Raw genomic sequence first — 24999 nt, 5'->3', positions numbered from 1 at the left:
ATATTCTCATAATACACCTATTCTCTCTTTTTTTTTTTCTTTTTTTAAAAAAAAAATAAAAATAAAATAAAATTGCAAAATCAATCTATGTGATTGGCCTAAATTACAAATTGCTCACTGAGAAATAAAAAATAATTCAAAGGTCTTCAAAGTAGGCAAAAAATAACAATTTAGTCACTGTAGTCAAATTCTATCAAAATACTTGAATTCTGTTAGTACCGACGTTAATACCAATAAAATAATGACATGTGTCACTCTCACTAAAAAAAATCAACATAATAAAAATATACATTTATAAAACTAAATTACTCCTTGCAGTCAAATTCCGTAAAAACACTTGACGAATTCTGTTAATGTGCCACTTAGCATCAATAAAATAACATGTGTTACTGTTATATATATATATATATATATTAAAAACTTAAAAAATTAAGATATTTTAATTGGGGGCTACTAAGCCACCCCTTTTCTTCTTGTTTTTTCTTTTTTTCTTTTAATTAATTTTTTAAACTTTTAATTTCTTTAACTTTTTAGTTTTATATTAATAAACTTTTTTAAATTTCTTTTTAGTTTTTTTTTTATTAATGTTTTATTTTAGGTTTTAAGATAATGGGAGTATTACAGAAATATTTCAACAAAAGTCATCTTTTTGGCACACTTTGATACTTTAATGGGTCACATTAGTGCACTTGAAAATTCATGGGCAATTCTAAAATTGGTTGTTAGTTTAGGGGGCTTTTTTTTTTTTTTTTGGATAACTATAATACAAGCTTGTAACTTTTGTCTCTTAAATGCTTGTAATTCTTGTCTCAATATGCCCTCGAAAACCCAACGGTAGAACACAGTTTATGAGTTTTGATCTTGAACATCGAAATGCTAAAAAAAAAAAAAATAGCTACTATGGCCTTAATAAAAATTGTTACATGATGGATATTTGTAGGCATTTGATTTTGATTGTGATTGAAGATGCAAAAGAATGAGTGAACCAAAAAAAAGAAAAAAGAAATTGCACAAGATCAAATACTAGTGTTAGCCTGTAGCTCTTATACTATGTAAGAATACATAATCTAGGGAAGAGTTGAGAATAAGAAAGAGATATACATATAATTAAGGTGGTTCGGCCTGTGGTCTACATCCACATATCAAAGCTTTTTCTTGGCTACATTTTTTCTTGATTTATTTGATTATATACGAAACTCTATTTATAGAGAAAGAGTCTGAACTATAAGTTTTTTCTACTTCTACATTAACAACATTAATAAATTTTTAATTTATCATCTTGCAAATATTATCTCTTGAATAATAAAATTTCTTTTATTATTATTTTTTATTCGCTTATCATCAACTCAGCATTGAGGGCCAAACTGAGACCGCAGGCGGAAGCTGATAGGTTTAGTAAGTGAGCATATAGAGAGAGCAGTATGTGTGTACCAGAGGAAGGTTGGTGTACATGAGTGCATGTGATCAAGCACCGAGGAGAGAAGCATTAATATTACAGATGGCACTTGGCAGTCAGCAGCTTGGATACCTCATACCTTGTACTTGTAGGGCAGGAGCAGGCTCCCCCGCTCCCCCATGCCTTGTTGCACTATTAAAAATAGGCTGTATGAGCAAAGAGTAATGATGATTAATGATACTCCACATAAGCAAATAGTTATAAATAAGTAACAAATGAAATCAAAAGTGAAAGGAAAAATAGGTAAGCTTGGTTGGAAAGCCATGTTAGTGTAAGCTTTTTCTTGTTTCCAGGGTCCCACGACAGAATGACCCCTTTTTTTTCCATGTGAATGGCCATTGCCCCAATTCCGGCACCGGCATCTGCCGTCCCACTAAAGAAATGAAAAGAAATTCCATATCACCGGCCCTCCAATTCCAAACCAAAAGGCCCACATCATGGTTTGGTGAGGGGGAGACGTATTCAGACTCTCGGAGGCAGGGAAGCGATGGGTCCGCGCAGGCTATTACCATTCTAGATGTCATATCGCGACTAAAGTTGTCACATTCCACAAAGTTATTCTTACGTTGGTTGGTTTTTTATTAGATGAAATTATAGGGAGCTCTAATAATGATTTAATCGCTAAAAAGAGAGAGAGAGAGAGAGAGAGAGAGAGAGAGAGAGAGAGAGAGGTCATTTTATTAGAGTAATGTTGTAAGCTAGACTAATATTTTTCCTGGTTCGTTACGGTAGGAGCCTTTTATCCCTTCGCTTGGGAAAAATGCCACATATAATTGGTGAAAGCGTAAATTCCCTACTGCATCTGCGTGGGTTTCAATTTGACAAAGAGAAATCTACACACCCTCACTCTGATGTTCTTACTTGCTAAAAATTACTCATTCACTTTAAAATAAAATGACCATTATAATTCCGCTATCCAATTCAACCAAAAAAACCATCACTCAACTTTTCTCTTTGGAAAACACACCAAGTGCTCGACATGGGGCCATTTAGTCATTCAAACCAGACATGTTTTAAGTCATTTCGTACAAACATCTAATAATTTCTAGCCATCTGTAATCCTATTTGATTCAATACAAAGTAAAGCAACGAGAAGTGAACTCTTTTGACTCTAAAATTAATCCAAATGATGCTAACACCACCATAAATATAGAAATTGAAGGGAATGTCCATGTGGATGACCATAGCAATGCCATTGGTCCACTTGACAGGATGGATGCAATAAGCATTTAAGGTAGGAATTCATTTATTCCCTGTACCACCTCCAAGGGGACTCTTCGTATGGCTTAAGCAATGGACCCGCACGACTGGCCCAGCTACAATGATACAGTTTATTCCGAGTGCATCTCTCGCTGACAAGTCAGCATCCTATGTGGAATGACCAGGAAAAAGAAAAAAAAAAAAAAAAGGGTTGATACGGAGTGAGGGAGGGAGGTGAGGGGTGGCTGCTCTGCCTTTTGCTTTTTTTGAGTTACACCACTGGCATTTCCTCTGCTTTTGAATTCCTTTTTAACATTCTTTTCTACTGTCAGCTTCTGCAATCCTCCACCCCATTATTCCATCCTTCTCTCTCTCCCAAACCACAAAGTCATCTGCATAGGCTCATTCTCCTTTTGATTTATGATGATCATATAGTTTTTTAGCTATGGTAAGCTTCCTGATTTCATGGTTTTGCCTCAGTTTGAATTCATTGACCATCTTTTTCCTTGAAAATGCGTTTATTGCGTATATTTGGATGGTCCAGGGAAGTCCGGTAAACATCATAGTTGGATCACATGTGTGGGCAGAGGATCCTGAGGATGCATGGATCGATGGTGAAGTGACAGAAATCAATGGCAGAAGTGCCACCATTATTACCACTAACGGGAAGACAGTAAGCTTCTCTGACCTCCCATATTCCTGGACTTCAGAAAGCACCTTCTTCTATTTAGTCATTCATCTTAATTATCATCTAGCAAGACAAACTTTCATCCATCCTTTCGTCTTCTTAATAGTAATATGACATGCATTTTGAGGCCATATACATATATTACCTCGTAGAGCTCTTCTTTAGACATTACGCGCGTGTACAACTTCACTGGTAGAAGAGAAAATCAAGCAAAATGATCTCCAAGGATGACTAATTTTTGTAAAGAAATCATAAAATGTAGAAGATCTATAAGCTTTCTTGGAGGCCTTTAACCACGTTAATCTATTAACATCTGAAATTTTATGTGCTAGTAAACTGCCACCCGTCATTTCACTCTAATTTATAGCAGTATGCCAGTATGGATATTTTGAAAAGCATACATAATTTAACAATAAAACAGTGTTCAAGTTAGAATCAATGCACCTATAATTAGTTCTCTCACATGGACAAAACTCAAAATAAAATAAGGGTCTCTAGTACAATTTTGTTTTCTGTATTTAACGAGAATTCAAATCTCAGTTCGATTGTCAAGATGATTGTTTTGGCTTTAAAAATCCATCTACCAACTTTTAGGAAACAATAAGGAATTATGTAGCTGATGGTAGGTCTTATGGAGTTTGAATGATTGATATCTCAGGCATGCTCACGCGGTATCTAGACTAAAGATAAGCATTTACATAAATTTCAGATAATTGCAGACATTTCATGTATATACCCAAAAGACACAGAAGCACCACCAGCAGGGGTCGATGACATGACCAAGTTAGCTTACCTCCATGAGCCAGGAGTCCTGCATAACCTTGCCTGTCGGTTTGCACTCAATGAGATATATGTGAGTAACATCCACCCTAATCAACACCACTTCAGTGAAGCTATTTAGTAATGCATGCCTTGAACGCTAAATAGTAAAGATATAACAATAACCGGAAATACTGATAAGCAGTGATGAAATAAGCAGACTTACACTGGGAACATTCTAATAGCGGTGAATCCTTTTCGGAGACTGCCACACTTGTACGACATCCACATGATGCAGCAGTATAAGGGAGCTGCATTTGGAGAGCTGAGTCCACACCTCTTTGCTGTTGCAGACACTTGTTATAGGTATATAACCAGTGTAGAAACTAGCTTATCTATTAAAAAGAAGAGTTGACTAACTATATATATATCAGGGCAATGATAAATGAACAGGGAAGCCAGTCCATTTTGGTAAGTGGAGAGAGTGGAGCTGGTAAAACGGAGACAACAAAAATGCTCATGAGATACCTTGCATTCATGGGGGGCAGATCTGTCACAGAAGGAAGAACAGTAGAACAACAGGTTTTGGAGGTGAGCTTGAACTATTTCTTGTATATTAACTACTTCCAATGGATAAAAATGAAGCCTGATTTTCTCCTCATCTCAGTCCAACCCAGTCTTGGAAGCATTTGGGAATGCCAAAACTGTGAAAAACAATAATTCCAGGTGATATGCTTTGGTAATCTTTCTTGCATTACATACATTTTTTTTTTAATACTAGTTTTCTTTCTGGTTCAACTTACATCATTTGGTGGCTTTACCAGTCGTTTTGGTAAATTTGTTGAGATTCAATTTGATAAGCATGGAAAGATATCTGGAGCTGCAATTCGTACATATCTTCTTGAAAGGTCACGTGTGTGCCAAGTCTCCGATCCAGAGAGAAACTATCATTGTTTCTACATGCTGTGTGCAGCACCGCCGGAGGTGACCTCCCTACATTTTTCTACACAGCAACCAATTCAGGCATAATAAACATCTAGCTGAAATGGTGTTCCCTTACAGGATGTTAAAAAATTCAAGTTGGGGGACCCGAGGACATTCCATTATCTTAATCAATCAAACTGTTATGAAGTAGCAAATGTAAATGATGCAAGGGAGTATTTGGAGACCAGAAATGCCATGGATATTGTAGGGATCAGCCAGGATGAGCAGGTCTTTAGCCTTTGCATTAGTACATACTAACAAATTGAAGATTTACTTGTTCATTATTAAAATTAATAGAAATGGTTTCTTCTGCAGGATGCTATATTCCGCGTGGTGGGCGCAATCCTCCATCTTGGGAACATTAACTTCATCAAAGGGAAGGAAGTCGATTCTTCCAAACTAAAAGACGAGAAATCAAAATTCCATCTTCAAACTGCCGCAGAGCTGCTCATGTAGAAATCTGATCTATTTGGACCACCGGAACAGAAATTAACTTCTTGCGAGTTTCTAATGATACCTCTCTGTTGCCTTGGTGTATGCTTCTTCAGGTGTGATGAGAAGATGCTAGAAGACTCACTTTGTAAGCGTGTCATAGTGACTCCCGATGGTAACATTACAAAACCACTAGACCCAGACCGAGCTGCCTTAAGTCGTGACGCCTTGGCAAAGACTGTATACTCCTGGCTGTTTGATTGGTAGGCAAACTAGATTGAACTCTTTAATCTGGAACAAGCAATTAGTTATATTATCCAGGCAGGTAGCCACAGTGCTCCAATATTAAATTTAAACACCTCTAACTCAGCCAACCCATGTTACCTAGGAAACATGAAACCAGGCTCAACAGATCAGCATTCATGACTGTCTCCAAACCAATACCAATTGATTTCTAATTTCTTCCAACCTAAATTTGTTTGACTGGACAAGGACTGAATTACAGTGAGCAAATTCTTCAACTATGCAGGATTGTGGATAAGATAAACAGTTCAATTGGTCAAGATCCTAACGCAGCAAGCTTAATTGGAGTCCTTGATATATATGGCTTTGAAAGCTTCAAGCTCAACAGGTATAATAATGTCAGAACATGATTACTTATCAACAGAAAAACATTTCTTTTAAAGAAATATCTATTTTAAATGTTCCATTTGGTAGTTTTGAGCAGCTATGTATTAACCTCACAAATGAGAAGTTGCAACAACATTTTAATCAGGTAAGAAAGACATTCTGGATACAGTTTGAACATCATCATACTGAGATTATTTTAAATAAATAGGCATCTTTCTCCACAGCATGTATTCAAGATGGAGCAAGAGGAGTACACAAAGGAGGAAATCAATTGGAGCTACGTAGAGTTTGTGGACAACCAGGATGTTTTGGATCTTATTGAGAAGGTACTGACTCACAAAGGCCATTGCATGTCCACCGAACACATTTTTTGTCTATTGCATGGAACCCTGAATTATGCCTCTATGTCCTTACATGCAGAAACCTGGGGGTATAATTGCTCTTCTTGATGAAGCCTGGTATGCATTTTGCCTACTTGCAACTCATGAATATCTCAGTTTCTAAAATACCTGCTTATAATATACTTAAGCAGGTCCTGCACCTTGCACCCATGTCAGATGATAGCTTAGGCAATAAACTGTTTACGCCCATATTTTTTCATTTAGGTAAAAGGAAACCTCATCTCCTCCTAACAGTAAAAATAGTAACAATAATAAATAATTAAAAAAAAATTGGGAAATAGAGAAAGTGCATCAATACTGAAAGCATAGACATAATAAACAAGTTCACTTCTGCTGCAGTATGTTTCCCAAGGCAACCCATGAGACATTTGCACAAAAGATGTATCAGACATATAAAGGGCACAAACGCTTCAGCAAGCCAAAACTTGCTCGAACAGACTTTATAATCAACCATTATGCTGGAGATGTAAGTGATTTTTTAAATCTTATCCCCAACCACAATGCTAAGAAATTTGGTTTCTCACTGTAAAGCCTTATGCTCAACAGGTCATCTACCAAGCAGACCAATTTCTTGACAAAAACAAGGATTATGTTGTAGCAGAACATCAAGCTCTACTAAATGCATCCAAGTGCCCATTCGTTGCTAATCTTTTCCCTCCGCTACCTGAGGAGACATCAAAGCAATCTAAGTTCTCTTCCATTGGTACTCGCTTCAAGGTAAGCAACTTTCCATTGTAGCATTTATCTGATTCTGTAAATGCTGTGACCCTGACCTTAGTCCTGCTCACTTCAAAATCCAGCAACAACTACAATCTTTGATGGAAACACTGAACACAACAGAACCACATTACATCAGATGTGTAAAGCCCAACACAGTTTTGAAGCCTGGAATCTTTGAGAACTTCAATGTCTTAAACCAGTTAAGATGCGGGGTAACTAAAATTCCTCTTCTACCTCACAGAATAAATAGCATTTTCCAGAAAGTATCAGAAGTTGACCTATTGATAATGCTCCTTCAAATGGTGTTCTGGCAGGGTGTATTAGAGGCTATTAGGATAAGTTGTGCTGGGTATCCAACAAAAAGATCATTTGATGAGTTCCTCGATCGTTTTGGAATGCTAGCTCCTGATGTTCTTGATGGGTATAAACTCACTCAATTTAGAAAGTATAATCATAACCTTCAGGTTTTATCTCACATCTTTACTTATAGGATACAAAGGAAGCCAGGAACTCAAGGTTCAAGGCTAGAATATGAGCTGCCTGCTCTATATTTAACAAATCCGTAATTTATAAGTATCGTTGAGATATCTTCATTTTAGATGAGTTTAACTACACTTATTTTGACTTTGTCTATTCACAACCTTGATAGTTAAGTGGTTTCTCCCACGCAGATCCGATGAAAAATCAGCATCTACTGCCATCTGCGACAGAATGGGCTTGAAGGGCTATCAGGTCACTCTAAAGTTGGAACTACCAATATGATGCAACAATAGTTAGGATCATTGTGCATTAATTTCCAAAGAAAAGTTTCTTATGTGTTGTGACAGTTGTCTCCTTAATGCTGTACTTCAGATTGGGAAAACAAAGGTGTTTCTTAGAGCTGGGCAGATGGCCGAATTAGATGCGAGGAGAACTGAAGTCTTGGCTAATGCTGCCAGACGCATCCAACGGCAAATTCGAACACATCTGACCAGAAAAGAGTTCATTGCCCTGCAAAGGTCTACCATTAATGTCCAGAAACTTTGGAGAGGTTGTTCTCTTTCTCCCATGTCATTCTATATTGTATCATAGCTTGTAAATGAGAAAATATCTGTTATACGTGTAAAATGTATCTCTTAGAACTACCAAAGCACATAAGTCCGCCCACCTATAGCAAACCTAAGGTTGGCTGCTTACTTTAGCAGTTCATATTTAGGTATGTATCCTTCCTTTTTAGAAGAGTTTCCTTTGGGTTAGATTCTTAGACGACTCAGCCCAAAATCAGTCATATTGCTGTTTCTGAAAAATCACTTTCGTAAACATCTTCTCTTGAACTCCATGATCAGATTGGTGGGGCTTAAATTCAGTTTGATCCTATAGATAGGTCCTGGTTACCTTGTTAGCATGTATGAACCTGATATACATTGTTAACCATCACAGTACCAGAGCCATTTTGTCTGAACCCCCTCCAGTTGTTTAGCTTTGACATACATTTTCAGTTACGCTTTTGGGACAATGAGCTCCAACATCTGGGCTATTTTTGGGCTTTATCCTAATGTATAAAGAGCAACTATCAATTTTCACAGTCCTTGCTGGAACTAAATGAAAATGTGACAGTTTCTCTTGCCTCTTCGACATGCAGCACAACTTGCACGTAAGCTATATGAGTGTATAAGAAAGGAAGCTGCTTCAATCCGCATACAAAAACATGTGCGTGCTCACACTGATAGAAAATCATACACAAAATTAGTAGCATCAGCAATAGTTATTCAAACTGGGTTACGAGCAATGGCAGCTCGAAATGAATACAGATACAGAAGAAGAACGAAGGCTACAACCAGCATTCAGGTAATAAATCCTCTGGCTGGGATAAAATACAGGACTGCATAGTGAAACTTTTGAGATGGAAATTATATTGCATCTAAATAATTCATGATCTAGGATATTTTCGGAACAAGAAACAACATTTTTTTTATTTAATTTAATGGTACTTGTGAAAGTGCATCTTGAAAGATAGGATGTGTCTTCATTCAAGAAAATTATCCACAATTACAGAAATAATATAGGAAACACGTTCAAGATTAGGGTGAATATAAACAATTTGATAAGTACCTAGTCAAACAAACTAGATTCAGGTCCCTCTTCTTGGATTAAGGAAATGAGTAAAGCTTGGTGTTACATGCATGCCTATAATTGTCACATAAATGAATTATAATAAAAGTCATTTGAGAAAGGTTTTATACTCCAATGAATCATTTATCAACCAACAACTTTGGACTAATGATTTTGATTACACTGTCAATCAATCATTCTTCTGACAGACTCAATGGAGAAGATTCCAAGCTCTCTCTGGTTATAAACAGCAGAAGAAAGCAACTCTTACACTTCAATGTCTCTGGAGAGCGAGGGTCGCAAGGAAAGAGCTTAGAAAGCTCAAAATGGTGAGCTTTACTTCTCATACAAGCTTTACACTGGCACTTCTGTTCACTTCTTGGCTTCAATTATTCTTTAAGACTAGATTGATTGAAAGTAAGTGCATAATGAAAACAACAAACCCCCTGATGCAGGCTGCAAGAGAAACGGGGGCACTTAAGGAAGCAAAGGACAAGTTGGAGAAGCGTGTAGAAGAGCTAACATGGAGACTAGAATTTGAAAAGCACTTAAGGGTATATTCTCCATCAACTAACATGTAAATTGCTTGGCTTAAATCCAATTATACTAAGTAACATAATGAATCATATAAAAAAGTATATGATATTATTAAACTGATGTGAATATTTTGACTTGGTACCATTATTTTGTAACTAAGCGGTACCTCTTCCCCTTAAGGAGGGATTAAGGAGGGGGAGGGTCATCCCCATTTTCTAAGCCTACTGCCACCATTTGATGGAAAAGAAAAGAAAAGAAAAGGCGAATGACATTTTACTTACAGTATACACTTATCTTTTACAAACTCACGGTCCTAGATGGAGAGGCTCAGCTATTTTCTACTCGTCTTTAGTTTGTTGATTCAATATAAGTTTAGATTTAATTCACAAAATCCAGATTTGAGCTCACATTCAAGTTTAATCACATTTTCTAAATTTCTAGTCACATTCAGCCCTATATTTTTAGAGCATTCAAGAAACTAACTAATTGGAAGACGTCAATTTCATGCTGAGTCCATAAAAGAGTTGGTCCACTTAAGTTCGTCAAAAACAAACAATGTCTTGCAGATTGATCTTGAAGAAGCAAGAGGACAAGAAATCGCAAAGTTACAAAATGCTTTACACGAAATGCAAGGGCAACTGGAAGAAGCCCATGCCGCAATCATTCATGAGAAAGAAGCAGCAAAGCTAGCCATTGAGCAAGCTCCAGCAGTCATTAAAGAGGTTCCAGTTGTGGACAACACCAAGTTGCAGTTACTGAAAAATCACAATGAGGAACTGGAAGTAACTTCTAAAAACTCTCCTTTTGTATTCATTACCTATTGGTGGCAAATAATACATGACCTACAAAAATCCTAGGTTACAGAAACATTTGAAGTAGCTTTTATGTTTCTTTTTTTAAATCACCAGTTGTCCACTCTCCTCACACGGAGGCTCAAGCTCTCCCTTAACAAGTGAGGTCTAACACGTAAAATAGTTTATTGAAATGAGAGATAAACTGTGGAGTTATGATTCAAATTCAAGACATTTATTCTGATACCGTGTTAAATCGTCATTTATCTCAAAAGATTAAGCTTATAAGAAAATGATGAATTTAATTATTTAATTAATTTTCTAGCACTTCTTCCAAATTAGTACATGAATACATGAAGTGCACAAATAGTTTTAAATCTTGAGAAAATTATACATACCCCTCTCAAACTACCACATCATTGTCAATGTCTCCCCCCACTCCACAACAACAACCAAAAAAAAAAAAAACTATGGATTGTGTCAATATCCCCAAATTACCAAAAACTGTCAATGTTCCCCTCAATAACAAAAATACTCTTAATAAAAATAAATTCAAAAAGTTCCACAAAAAAAAAAATGGTGACCCATGGGTCTGCCATAGGTCACCAAACAGTGTCGTGGGTTCCTGCTCAGAGAAATGATAGAGGGGGGACCTTTAACCGGCCCCCCTCCCCCTCTTTTTAATAAAAAATACAATTTTATTCGAAAAAGAAAAACAAAACAATCAAAAAGTACGCTTTAGTGAATAAAATTGTATTTTTTATTGAAAATAGGGGGAGGGGGGCCAGTTAAAGGTCCCCCTCTATCATTTCTCCCCTGCTCCTTTTCCAATCATTTGTAAGCTTTATCCACTCCCTCCACCAATCCTTCGACTGAAAATCATGCCCCCTCTCTAAACTTTCTATCAAGAACTTGAAATATATAGCTGCTCGTGGGCCATAGTAATCTCATAAAATACACTCCAATACTTGTTTCCTAAAACATAGGACAAATAAGGTACGTTGACAATTTTTGGTAGTTTGGAAGATATTGACTCAATTTATAGTTTGGAGGAACATTGACAATAAGGGGTAGTTTGAGCCTTGACGGATAAGTATACTTTTCTCCTAATATTTCTTTTACAGAAATAACATTAGTAGCAAATGATTTAATGATTTTATGATGGAACGAATGAATTAAATTCTATACAGAAATAAGGCTCCCTTAATAGTAAAAGAAAGAGAAAAAGAGTTTCCAACAGTAAAATGGCCCTGCACATGATATCCCACACAAGGTTGCTGCACATAATATCCTACACAGGGTTGCGTTATGTAGCTATATATGGCATAGCCAAAAATCTAAAATACGCTGGCGCTACGATTGGATGGTGGCACAACGAGTGAGAATACTCAGAAAACTATAAGTCAACGAATATATAAACTTATGATGAAAAATCATAGATCACAAATATTTAGGGGATGAGAGACAGACAAGTCTTACCACTCATGAAGATACAACCGTATGCATTCATAAATGAAAAATGTTTGGTTTTCTCTTGCGTATTTTTTGCCCATCTCCGAAAAAGAGATACAAATCTACCATTAAATATATGGGACCGCTATCACAAATTTAATAGTAAATTTAAATTAAAAAAAAAATGTGCAAGAGAATGACACTAAACACATTTATTGGTAAATAGATTTTGCAACTAGCGTGTGCTTAACACGCTATTTCTTTGGTTAGCGTCCAGTCTTTGCCACCTAGGTGTTTTTACTTATGTAGACTTTCTAAATTTATTACTTGTTCCTCCCTTTTAGGAGCGCTCTTGTATACTTCTCGTGTATTAGGATTGCGCTCCTCTGCGCTTTATTGATAAATTTGAAATTACTTATCAAAAAAAAACTAGCAAATATTGTGACAGGTTACTTATATAAGTTGCGATTATGTAGGGTGAGGTAAGAGAGCTGAAGACAAAAATTGAGGAATTTGAGAAAAAGTATTCTGAAGCTGAAAAAGAGAACAAAACAAGGCTTAAAGAGGCAGAAGAAGCACAGCTAAAAGCAGCATTACTTCAAGAGAATATTGAAAGGTAGTCAACTGAGTATTGATTGTGCAGACAACTCTTATCATCAAAATCTAGGGTTTAATAACTCTTATTTATGATTTCAGATTAGAATTGAACTTATCAAACCTTGAATCGGAGAATCAGGTTCTACGCCAACAGGCTTTGGTTGCATCAACAAAGGAGGACCTCTCCGAAGAATTGAAGACGTCAGTTTGCAATATTCTTTTCTTTTTTCTCTCGGGGTGGGGGGTTATTTGTGCTTGAGTAAACTATTAGCAACTTTAGAAAAATTTGAGCATTAATCTGTGAAGAAGATCAGAAAAGTTGGGTTGACCATGATGTCTATCATGTGACGAAAGAAACATGCAATATGTTAGCTCCTTTTGTTTTGTAGAAATCAGCAAAGTCAGCTTAGAAAATATGGATATATTTATCTTTATCGCTATGCAATCAAGATGATGAGAATGCAGTTGGACACAAATGAATCTGATTGAAGACCAGCTAGTATTTATGTTGCTCAAAAATACATTAGAAATGACAATCAGACACTGGAAAATTAGACATATCATTAAAACATTTACTTTTTAGACACTGTTTTTCTTGCATGCAGCACCTTGTCAAGTTAGTGTTAAACCATGAAATGATTTCATTGAAGGGATAAATGTAGTCAATAATACAGTAGAAGTTATACTTTGCAATAAAGCAACTCCAAGATTTTATCTAATGTCACTGGGTCAAAATGAGTTGCTTAGGCATAATTTCAGTTCACCGTGAGCTTTTGGAACAGAAGCGAGCTGAAACTACTAACCTATTCACTATGCACATTTCTGAAGGTTTTACTTTTTGTCCAGCCTCAAGAGCAACATTGCAATTTTGGAGTCAGAGAATGAACTGCTCCGCAGCAAGACAACAGTTGTGAAGGAGATAGCTACTCCTGAAAGGGTGCTACCACAAGTCAAGGTACACTACCTTTTTTTTTTGGCGTCAGGAGGGCGGTGGGGGTTGTCAAGGCGGTACGCTGCTTTAATTTGCCTTTTGTTGGTGAAGTTACTTGACTATTTGAGGCTATCCTTCTAAAATGGTGCAGTGTTTTGCTAATGGACATCAAACGGAGGAAGAACATCAAACAACAAAAGTATCATCTGCTTTCTCAAATAAATTTCAACAGATAACAATTTTTTTTTCTTTGATAAGAATTTCAACGGATTACAATTAATAGATACTAATCTATTTTATTTCCAAAATAATGAATTCATTCTTTTTTCAGGAATCAGGATGTCTTGTCCCAGTCCTAACTAAACAAAGATCACTCACAGACAGGCAGCAGGTATTTTGTTGAAAGCTGAAATTATAGGCAGATACACTGCAAATGTGGAAGTCCTAGAAAATAGTGCCAGTTTTGCTTGGATAGTCACTATTCACTACAGAGTAAATTCTATTTTATTTTCCATTTAAACAGGAAAATCACGATGTACTACTCAAATATTTCATGGAGGATAAACGATTTGATAAGAACAGACCAGTCGCAGCCTGTATTGTATACAAAGCACTTCTTCAGTGGAGGTCTTTTGAAGCAGAGAAGACAAATCTATTTGACAGGATTATTCAAACAATTCGTTCATCTACAGAGGTAGGACCCTTCCAAAAAATGAAGCATATTAAGCATGCTCTCAACATTCTAAATTAAGTATGATAATGTGATCAACTTGTTGACATGTGAAATTAATTTTCAATTTAATGTCCTTGAAGAGTCAAGACAATGTCACTGATTTAGCACATTGGCTTTCAACAACTTCTACCCTTTTGTTTCTTCTACAAAGTACACTCAAGGCAAACAATACAACTAGTGCAGCTTCACATCGTAATCGGAATTCCCCTGCCACCTTATTTTGTAGAATGGCACAAGTAAGCTTCCAAAAGTGAATTCTTTGGTACATCAAAACCCATTTGAAAATTTATAGTTGTAAATATAAAATCTCAGGGTTCCCGTCCATCTTCATTGGGCACGGGAATTTCAAGCGGTTACAGTGGAATGGTGGGGAAGCCGAATGAACAGTTGAAAGTGGAAGCTAAGTACCCAGCCCTACTATTTAAGCAGCATCTAACTGCATGTGTTGAGAAAATATATGGGATGATACGTGATGGTTTGAAGAAAGAGATCAGCCCATTGCTTAACTTGTGCATTCAGGTAAGCATCTCAGACATAAATTTTTTTACAAATCAACAAACTTTGCATCTGAAACTAAATTCTTAAGTATCATAAACAGGCACCAAGATCTGCACGGGTCAGATCAACAAGGGGGTCATCTAAAAGTATCCATTCAAATATAGTTGCCAAGCAACAAACATCAAACATACATTGGCAGAGCATTGTCAATAAGCTTGATCATACCTTGGGTGTAATGTCTGGGAAACATGTAAGCAAAATCCAATCTTCTTCCAGTATTTTTTTTTTTTTTTCTTCTAGGTCTTCCAATTGCGGCAGATTCATCTTAGTTTTGTGACCTTCAGGTCCCTCCAATGATCACAAGAAAGATCTTTAGTCAGGTCTTTTCATTCATCAACGTACAGCTCTTTAATAGGTGAGCAGACTTTTATACTACAAACCTACACAAAAACAGTTTCAGAAAGACATCAATTTCAATGCATAACCACTAATAGAAGTTTGAAATTTATGGTCTGGCAGCTTATTGCTTCGTCGTGAGTGCTGCTCATTTAGCAATGGAGAATATCTAAAGGCAGGTTTGCAGGAATTGGATCATTGGTGTCTCAAAACAACAAATCAGGTACTGACACTTGTCTGTAATTCCGCCAAGAGTAAAATGAGTTGATCGAGGAGGAAAAAGTGATATCATTTCGTTGCTTTTTACAGTACACTGGATCGTCTTGGGATGAACTCCAGCACATAAGGCAAGCTGTCGGGTTTCTGGTATATTTCCTTGAACCCAGATAATTAAGCCAATAAACCTATTTAAAAGGTAAGGGTTCAGAATTAGATTCCTTTGCAGGTGTTGCATCAGAAAGCTCAGAAATCTTTGGATGAGATCACAAATGAGCTCTGCCCGGTAACCAACTTTGTTCTACTATGAAGAGCATTTTAATTTTTTTTAATTTTAATTTTTTTTTAAATTCCCTTTTCTAACTGTTAAGGAGATTGGGAGGCTTTAATGACACCATAATTATAGCATGGTAGGACACCATTCAATCCAAAACGTAAGCTTATAAGTTTGAGCTCAATTATGTAATATTAACCACTCACACTTTAATCTTTTTATACTCACACGTACGGTGTATGCTAACCATTTTTAGTATGAAAGAAGAAGATACTTTGAGCCCCAGAATTTCAAATATTTGATACTTGATTTTAAAACAAAAAGAAGTGCACTCTAATTGGAGTAACACAACTGCATGGTTAGTTGGAAGAGATTTTCATAGAAAACAAAAACGAGATGAGTCTTAAAAGGGGAAATTCTATTTCATTACCGTTAAAATCAGATTTCTCAGCCATCCAGTATAGGACAAAATTGAATTCTCTACTACTTACAAATCTAGCTAATGCTCTTTTCTTGCTTTTCTTTTTCTCCATAGATATTGAGCCTTCCGCAAATATATCGCATTGGAACTATGCTCTGGGATGACAAATATGGAACGCACGGATTATCTCCAGATGTGAGTACTCTCACAACTTTTGTTCTATATTATAATCTGCATGTCACTTTTAACTTGTGTGTGTTTCACATTGAAATGGTTACAGTATGTACTTAAGGTAGCCAGTGGCAGTACTGGCAGTGCATGTATGGTACTTAAAAGGTAGCCGGTGGCTATTAAGGGGGTACTACAACTGTTATTACAAATTTCTTACAAACTATCGCGAACATGAATTTGTAAGAAAATTGTAGAAAAAAACTGTAATACCCAAGCATTTTCCTAAAAGTATTACAATGCCAAATAGGGATCTCTTTTTTAATTGTGTATATATTGAATTACGGAAATTCTCAGGTAATTGGCAGAATGAGAGTCTTGATGGCAGAAGATTCAATTAATATGCCCAATAATTCTTTCTTGCTCGACGTGGATTCAAGGTATCGACTTCAAAACCTCAATGAATTTTATAACATAAAAAGTTGCTGATGGCAATGTGACAAAAATTTCAGCATACCCTTTTCAATGGAAGAGATGTTCCGATCCTTGAGTGGCACTGACATCAACCTATCTGATGTGGATCCGCCACCCATCCTGGGACAAAGATCTGATTTCCATTTCCTGTTACAACAAGCACAGGGAGTTATTGATGTTGAAACATGATGGTGTAATTACTTGCAATTTTTCGCTTTTGCCTTTGTGGTGTGGGAGAGAGTGAATGACTTTGTTCCGGAATATAATTCTTTATTCGTTTTCTCTTTTTGTTTTCCTTTTTTTTAGGGAAAAAAAAAAATTCAGAGAATATCAAATGATGACATTGTCCATTTTTTGGTTCGTATTTTGCCTCTCGTATGTGAAGGGCAATTGGAGTGAATTTTGTGTCAAAAGGATGTGATAGTGAATTTTTATATTAAGAAGAGAAAGGCAACAGAATTAAAAGTATCAACTTTTGGAATATTTTCAATGCTTTCCTACATGCCTGTGGTTGGTAGGGCTTGGAGCAAAAAGACTCCCAGGAGTTTTGATGCTATGGAACGTTCAGATTTGCCATGGACCTGAAAAGATTATTTTGTCTTCTAAAGGTAGCTGTCAGAATTCTATTTTAATTTTGTTATATAAAATAGGGGCATGCCCTGAGCAAACACCAGATGCACTGATGCAGAACCCGGGTCCCGGAGCAATAGTTTTCACTTACCAATTCAAGATTTTTTTATTTTTTATTTTTTAATTCTGTTTATCTCAAAATTCATTGTTATGTTGACAAGAAACTGTCAGCACTAAATAAGCATTTGATGGAGGCAATGGGAGGCAGTTCTCTGCTCCTGATTCTAACTTGCCAACCTCCCCTAAGAAAGCAGCGTATAAAGAGGCGGAACCTACCAAGACACAAACAAAATAAGAAAAAGTAGTGATCAAATAGAACACCCCAAAGAGGTTTTGAGCAGCAAAAACCATACCAGCAAGGGGGATTTCCTTCTAATTTCAACTCCAAGATGATGTGGTCTTTCGTCTATGGCTGTGACTCCCCACATAGGATCTCCCAAGAGAATTGCGTTAAAATGACAGTTTCATCCATTCAACAAGAATGCAAGAGAAGAAATTTCATAATTCTTCGAATTAACAAATGCATTCCTCATGTTGATCACGAGGTTTTGTTTTACATTTTATGATTCATTGCCCAAAAATGCTCACCATTACAAACTAATTCAATATGGTTAAAATCTGATTGTCCTACTGCCTGCTTCACAATAGAAATACACAGCCAGACTTTCCACTTCTTCAAAAAATGCATAGATTTTACGCCTTTGATTTCAGAAAACTTCTAGAGAAACTTCTTAGGCTCTCCATGACAGTATGGATTTGCTCGGAAATTGTAGCATAGAGACATCTCTGCGCTCCCTCATCCATTCCATTAGGGGAAGCGCCGTGCCATCCTGCAGTAGGAAGTGACAAATTGCGAGACATAGATATAGCCGTCTGCCTCATTTTGGGGAGGTCAAATTCTATTGGCTCGCCAACAATTATGTTAATATTCTTATTACATAGTGGAAAAGGAGGCCTTCCACCACCTAAAAATTTCTCGGGCATGACCTGGATATTTGAATGGGAGCAAATGTGAAGTAGGCCAAAATGAACAAATGGGACATTAGCGGATTAAATCAAATCCTTTTCTCAGAATTTGAACAAAATAAATTAACAATTTTGAGGAAAAAGTATGTTGTATGCCAAGATGGATAAGATTGCACAATCTGAAAACAAGCGTTCATCCATAATTTTAACATTAACCAGGATTTTTGAAGAGCCACACATGTCCAAGATGACACGAACAACTACATGCAGATACACATGATAAAACATGCACCTCATCTTGTTGCAGAGCATGAGGCAACTACTAACATAACTATACCAGAAATTAAACTCTTCACATAATGGTAGCAAAACAGGAAACAGAAATTATCACAGGGAGAGCAAGGGAGATAGTAGTAATCACAGGTGAATACAAGTGATGATCAAAATTGACTTCAGTTTTTACACCAACCTCAATTAGAGGCAGACGCAGTCATACTAGTGGCAGCAAGTGCCCCAAAGACAAATGCTGCAGCAAATGTTAAGTCTTGATACGGTTAAGACATATATTGTTTTGGTTATTGAAAATATGTTAATTAAGAATAGTGCATAATCCTAGATGGTTGTGTTATTATGATATTTTATGCCAAAATTTAAGCAGGTTATTTTTGTGCGTGTGCATGTCTGTGTTGGGTGAGAGAGAGAGAGAGAGAGAGAAAGAGAGGAGGAGGAGGGGGGGGGGGGGGTGTTAAGCAGTCCAACTAACTTATCCAACCAAATCAAATAGCAGAGACGTTGAAATATATACAAGAAATTTTACAGTGATAATGTCGATAAAAATGGGGGGAAACTACCTCTTCAAAGCCATGATGGACAATTGGCAAAACTATTGGGGTTACAGGGGCACGAACAATGAGACTAGCAGTTCCCCATTTTAATCGTCTTATAGGTCCATCTTCTTGGGACACTTTTCCCTCTGGAAACGTATGCAGCTGGCCAACAGGAAAAAATATGTTCTTAATGAATACAAAAAAAAAAAATCAAAATCAAAAAAATCAAAGCACAAGTCAATTAAATTTTAAAACGGTTTCCAACAATTTTAGTATCTATGATAACTTGAGCTCAAACAATAGCACTAAACCAATTTGATAAGGTATCATGCCATCAGCTCAGAAACTACCAATGACTCTCCTAAGAGGAACCCATCGAGTCATTGGTCACCAAGACCTACACAATGTTTCTACGTGTAAACTCCGGCCTACAGAATCTTTATCTATCCATGCAGATGGACTTGCTTAAAAGTAAAACTAGACAAACTAAGCAAACGAATTTGGCCTATTCATATGATAACACTATATTGACAATGGATTCACTTCCCCCCCGGTGCTCAGCGATCTGAACTAGACTACAATTAACCCAATCTATGTTGCATGAACACAGAAACAAAACAAGACGTTGAGCTAAAGGATCTGGAGACATTCCCAGTTTCCGTAGCAAAACTATGAGAGGAAAAAAGAAAAAAGAAAAATAAAAATAAAAAAAAAAAGAAGAAGAAGAAAAACATAGCTATGTATTTCCAATGCATATGGAGTAGAAATCTCATATGCATATGGAGTAAAAAGTGTACAATATCAAGTAAATACCCATTGCTCCATCACTTAAGCGATCAAGAGCTTCGTTCATGTGTTCTTGATAAATCCCAGCACACCTTGTAATAGGTATGCATTTCCGGTGCATATGGATTTGAAATCTCATATGCATGTGGAGTAAAAAAGTTTAATATCAAGTAAATACCCATGCTCCATCACTTAAGCGATCAAGAGCTTCGTTCATGTGTTCTTGATAAATCCCAGCACCCCTTGTTATAGGTATGCATTTCCCTGAAAAATAATTCAATTCAGAAACAAGGTTTCAAAGGCATCCAATCCATCAGAAAAAGCATGTCTAGATAGCAACCGAGTAGCAGAATCTGGGACTGCAAAAACGCAACTTTACATACCAAGTCGGAAGAAATAGGAAAGCAGCGCATTCTTAAAGCAAATGTCCTCGGCAGCGAGTACCCATCGAGCCAGTTTTACGTCGAACAAGGGAAAACCCTTGAATCCCCACATGAGCGGATCGTCCAACCTGTCACAAAATCATACCACACTCACCAAATTGCGTAACATCATATATGCTCAAGTGACTAAGAAGAGAGGAGGAGGTATACGTGGACATGTGATTGCTGACAGTGAGGAGGGGGACCCCAGGCGGTCGGGATCGGACAAGGCGAATGAGGGTATCGGCGTTGTGGACGGAGGTGGAGTTGAGAAGAGTGGCAACGGCCTTGGCGAACGCACCCACCGCCATGAACACCAGCTTTCTCGGAATCCCTCCCATGTGGTTCGCCCGCCCTGCCCATTCCATTTTTCGTCCCATTCACAAACAATCCCCCCACTCACACAACCTCTCGGTCCTCTCTGTAGTCTTCAGGCCACGGTCGTTTCGAGGGGATGATGGCTCTCGTTCATTTCACACGACCCTTTATTTTTCTTATTATTAATTGATATATGCAGTGATTGGGCCTGTATAATGTAGGCTTTGGAAAAGTTAAAGTTAAAAACAAATGGCTCATTTAGACCCAATATGTAATATCGAGTAATGCTAGAAGTGAGCTAACTAAGTTGGTTTTCTTTTCTTTTCTTTTTTCTTTTTTTTGTCAATAATTAAGATTTATCTTTGTTAGGCCTTATTGTAATATTGTGTAATGCTAGAAGAAATACTTATGTTTTTTTTGTGTTCTTCCAAAATTAAGGTGATTTTTAAAATTATGATTGGATTTTTGAAATAACACAATAAAGACGTAGATTTTCTAACATTACTTGATATTACAACAAACCGAACAAAGATAAATCTTAGTTGTCGACACAAAAAAAAAAAAAAAAAAAGACGAACACATTTTATTGCAAGAATGCCCTCTCAACCCATTTTGTTTATCCTCAATTATCGTTGTTGGTTATTATCTCAATCCACTCATACATTTTATTGAGTTTGTTTAAGGTTTTTTGTTGGATGGGTTAGTATTAGCTGGACGGATGAACATTGAATTTGATTGCTGTGTATATTTGAAGCTGATCCTTTATGGAGAAACATATAAACAAAAATAGACATATCTTACCAAGTTGCCATCAATCATGTTTTCTTAGTTGTTGTTAGTGATTACTCATAAGAACACGGAAGAGAGAGAGATGGAAACGACGTTGTCGTCATTCATGACATAAAAGAAGAAAGATACCCCCTCCTATGCATTGGACCAAAAAGATGATAAAGAAATTTGAAGATCTACGGAAATTATAACCTGCAGTGCATGTGCAAATATAGAGCGTCCGAAAAGGTGCTCAAAAGCTCTCAAAGTACCGGCAAATAACTTTGATACCCTAATGTGGTTTGGTTAATCCATTAGCTGCGACTTCACAACTTGTACTAAAGAATATTAAATCCGATAGGGAGAAAAGCCACCATATATTCTGCAGTAGCGAGAGAGAAGGCAGAGGGGGAAGAGAAGTGGGAAAAATGCTTTAACCGTGTTCTTGAAGCATTTTCCACTCAAGGTTAGTAGGGGTTTGCACAGTTCGTTGCTTTCTATTGAACTCTCTAATTCATCCCGCAAACTAATGAGAGAAATCCACTAAAATATTGAACAAGAACATAAAGCATCAATAAGAGCCTAATTAGAGTCAAGACAATGACAAGAAAATATTTCATCCTAGAACTCAATTTGTGGGAACATACAATATAAAGACCAGGAGAGCAGAAGGCATGTCCAATTAGTAACAATTGCAATTTTGAAAGATAATAACCGTGCAATCATCTAAAAAATATTTGCGAAAGTAAGAAGCTAGTAGCAGCATCTACAAATCTTACAAAAATGATGATCTGCTATTTGGAAAAGAAGTCATGACACACCATCAAAGTTTATAAGTTTTGTACAATGTCGAAAAAGAACATCAACAGGTTTCTTCCATGAAAATCAATTCTTAACAAAAGAAGCACGGTTATGCTATTATCAATAGCGTAGCACATCAAAAGGACCCAACACATTTGACTCTCTGTATAAAACGGACAAAAGATTTACTTATAATTGCACTCTGAGCTGAATACATGAATTTGGCACGCATATTTATTCAAAAAGAACGAAACACAAACATTTCATTAATCACAACTATATTAGGGTATTTAGGAAGAAACCTCATATTAATTTCATCTATTCCTTCTGGGAAAATGCTATATCATCTAAACCTTCTCCTTCTGGCTTCATGCGAAACTCCATTCTCCAAATCTAAAACTCTAGTAACATCAGTTCTTGTCCTAGATGATGAAGGAGAAGGTGATAAATTAATTTCTATGGCGTTATCCGTGGTCTGGTTTTCCAAGTTTACAGCAGGAGCATCAATATCAGTCCTGAAAGATGAAAAAGAAGGGGAAACTATAGAATTGATTTCAGCAGCAGTATCTGGACTCTGGATTTCAGGTTGGATAACAGCAGAAATGCTTGAGAATGAATCTCTATTATCAACACTTGGAGCTTGTTCGTGGCTTCCTCTCATATGGCGACTATGAATATATGCCTCAAGGTCCTCGACTAATCTTTCTGCAGAATCCATCGCAGTATTTAATGCAGATGAAAGTGAAGAAAACGAAGCAGCTCCTTGCAGTAATAATCTTGAAACTTGAAGGGAACGATGCCGCTGGCTGCTCTCAGTCTCTGTGGTAGGCAATACCCGGGATGTTCGATATCGATTGGCTGAGAAATTAGTTCTTTCACCCATTATGCGTGGACGATCAAGATCTTGTGCCTGCACTCGCTCTCCCATGATGCCAACAATGCTGTGAATTCTTTCCTCAACAGAAGAAGATACTCCTTGACCCCTACACTGCTGCCTCATACTCTCAACCCTGTGTGCATGAGGCCGAGGGGGAACCTTCAACCCAATCTCTTTTAACTCTGACTTGCGGGGGCTGTCACCACTTCCATTGCCATATACTGGAATGATGCTTGTATCAGTTACCTCTCCCCTACACACCGGGCATTCCTTTGCATTGGAATCAACATATGACAATTGATAAAAGCATGGCCAACAAAACAAGTGACCACAACAGGTCACTATAGGATCTCTTGCCATTTCCAAGCATATATTACAATCAAAAAAACCCCCACTGCCACTTCCTGCCTTCTCAGCATCCGTATCCATCCCCAGTGCTTTAGCTATCAAAAACATACTGCCTGTCTTACTAGTTTTGCCACTGCCAAATCTTCTTTCCTGGACAGCATTACCAACACCTGCATTATGCAGCCTACTTGCATGTTGAACCATAGCTTCTGCAGAGCTATCTGTTTGAGGGGGAGCTTCACCCTGTCTCCATCTTTGACGGTGCCTAGCTCTAGCGGTGACTGCTTCAAGCTGTCTGATACGTTCTTCAATGCGTTCATGGGCCGTTTCTAGTTCATTGACTATAGAGTCTAATCCTAGTGCTGAACCGCGGGGTTCATCCAAAGGTTCTTGGTTCAAATCAAGATCCATTATCTCTTCCCTCATATTGTTGCCCATGAAAAAGGAATTACAGCAATGCAAATCGAAATCCTTTCTCCTTTTGGTTGAGAACCCAAAACAAAATTCAGACTATTTAGACACCCAACATAATTGTAACAGTGGTCCTTTCCTGCCAACACATAGAACAACATCTTTTCGTTATGCTTTACCAAAGTAAACTCGTCTCCGCCATATTCCAGAACACAAGAAAAAGGAAAAAAAATGAACAAAGAAATAAAATAAGTCTCTTTTTTTTTGGGTCGTTTCCTTTAATCTGCTTATTTTCTGAAGAAGCAAACAACCATTAGGGTTTTGGGGGAACTCCACAATATATAAGATAGAGTCAATTTTCTAAGATGATTCTTTGCGACAGATAATGATTTTAAAGCCAAAATGAATAGGAAGAAAGAATTGAGAAAGAAATGGTACCGAATCACAGTGAAGAATGGGGTCGTCATTCATCAGCAGATTTTTTGATCGGAGGCTTCGGAGCTATTCATTTACAACAGCAGAAATTAATGCTTTTTCGTTTCACAACATGGTTATCTTCCTGTTCTTCTTTGGATTTAGATAGAAAAAGGAGAGGCGCGAAACTCTACAGAGGTGGTTGAGGCGATGGGCGTCTGATCCGCCTCTCTCCTAATTCTTCTATGCTTTTTTCTTTTCTTCTTTTTTTTTTTTTGGGTTAGATTCTCCTATGCTTTTGAAAAGGCCCATTGGTAAATTACCCAAAATTTCGTTTTTTTATGACTTCTTCTTTTATTTTATTTTTTTTAAAAAAAAAAAAAAAAAAAAAAAAAAAAAAAAAAAAAGAAGAAGAAGAAGAAGAAGAAGAAGAAGAAGAAGATAGATGATTGAAAAGGAAATTACAACAAAACTAGGGTCGAGCACCCCAATTTAAACACTAATAAAAATGTAGGGAAAAATACAATTTAGCCCCCCAACTACCATTGATTCTCCGGATGGCACCCCGAACTACCAAAACTT

The 24999-nt window shown here is 36.9% G+C and overlaps 3 protein-coding genes and 1 long non-coding RNA gene across 5 annotated transcripts; 1 reads left to right on the top strand and 3 right to left on the bottom strand.

Moving 5' to 3' along the window:
* Positions 1-1107: 1107 nt before the first annotated feature.
* On the bottom strand, positions 1108-5044 carry LOC133879376 (uncharacterized). Its single transcript, XR_009902060.1, has 5 exons — positions 4907-5044; positions 4632-4807; positions 4330-4447; positions 4138-4226; positions 1108-1602 (listed from the first exon to the last, which is right to left on the bottom strand). It is a non-coding gene; the product is annotated as an uncharacterized LOC133879376 (long non-coding RNA).
* LOC133879374 (myosin-12) lies at positions 2930-17131 on the top strand. Of its 2 annotated transcripts, XM_062317915.1 has the most exons (40): positions 2930-3104; positions 3201-3329; positions 4054-4197; positions 4324-4469; positions 4538-4694; positions 4771-4829; positions 4928-5087; positions 5166-5315; positions 5403-5539; positions 5636-5782; positions 6049-6150; positions 6237-6294; positions 6374-6475; positions 6570-6607; positions 6890-7016; positions 7097-7267; positions 7351-7482; positions 7585-7691; positions 7942-8002; positions 8123-8300; positions 8892-9097; positions 9571-9690; positions 9817-9915; positions 10465-10680; positions 12618-12757; positions 12838-12939; positions 13585-13693; positions 13821-13868; positions 14001-14060; positions 14193-14363; positions 14483-14638; positions 14715-14921; positions 15001-15150; positions 15245-15315; positions 15420-15519; positions 15606-15662; positions 15742-15798; positions 16322-16402; positions 16733-16815; positions 16888-17131. In XM_062317915.1, the coding sequence occupies exons 1-40, from the start codon at positions 3102-3104 to the stop codon at positions 17036-17038; spliced, it is 4692 nt and encodes a 1563-aa protein (XP_062173899.1). In that variant the 5' UTR covers positions 2930-3101; the 3' UTR covers positions 17039-17131. The 2 variants fall into 2 exon arrangements, with proteins under 2 accessions (XP_062173899.1, XP_062173898.1); XM_062317914.1 differs by lacking the exon at positions 2930-3104 and having other exon boundaries at positions 3179-3329.
* An 834-nt stretch (positions 17132-17965) lies between these two features.
* Positions 17966-20952, bottom strand: LOC133879375 (N-acylphosphatidylethanolamine synthase). Its single transcript, XM_062317916.1, has 5 exons — positions 20652-20952; positions 20442-20569; positions 20237-20322; positions 19297-19434; positions 17966-18466 (listed from the first exon to the last, which is right to left on the bottom strand). The coding sequence occupies exons 1-5, from the start codon at positions 20858-20860 to the stop codon at positions 18173-18175; spliced, it is 855 nt and encodes a 284-aa protein (XP_062173900.1). The 5' UTR covers positions 20861-20952; the 3' UTR covers positions 17966-18172.
* A 1623-nt stretch (positions 20953-22575) lies between these two features.
* Positions 22576-24701, bottom strand: LOC133880699 (uncharacterized). Its single transcript, XM_062319689.1, has 2 exons — positions 24442-24701; positions 22576-24142 (listed from the first exon to the last, which is right to left on the bottom strand). Exon 2 carries the CDS (start codon positions 24028-24030, stop codon positions 22711-22713), a length of 1320 nt encoding a protein of 439 aa, XP_062175673.1. The 5' UTR covers positions 24031-24142; positions 24442-24701; the 3' UTR covers positions 22576-22710.
* Positions 24702-24999: the final 298 nt, after the last annotated feature.

Source organism: Alnus glutinosa, chromosome 10, assembly GCF_958979055.1.
Source record: "Alnus glutinosa chromosome 10, dhAlnGlut1.1, whole genome shotgun sequence".
Taxonomy (NCBI): Eukaryota; Viridiplantae; Streptophyta; class Magnoliopsida; order Fagales; family Betulaceae; genus Alnus; species Alnus glutinosa.
This window is presented reverse-complemented; position numbering and strand designations above follow the sequence as displayed.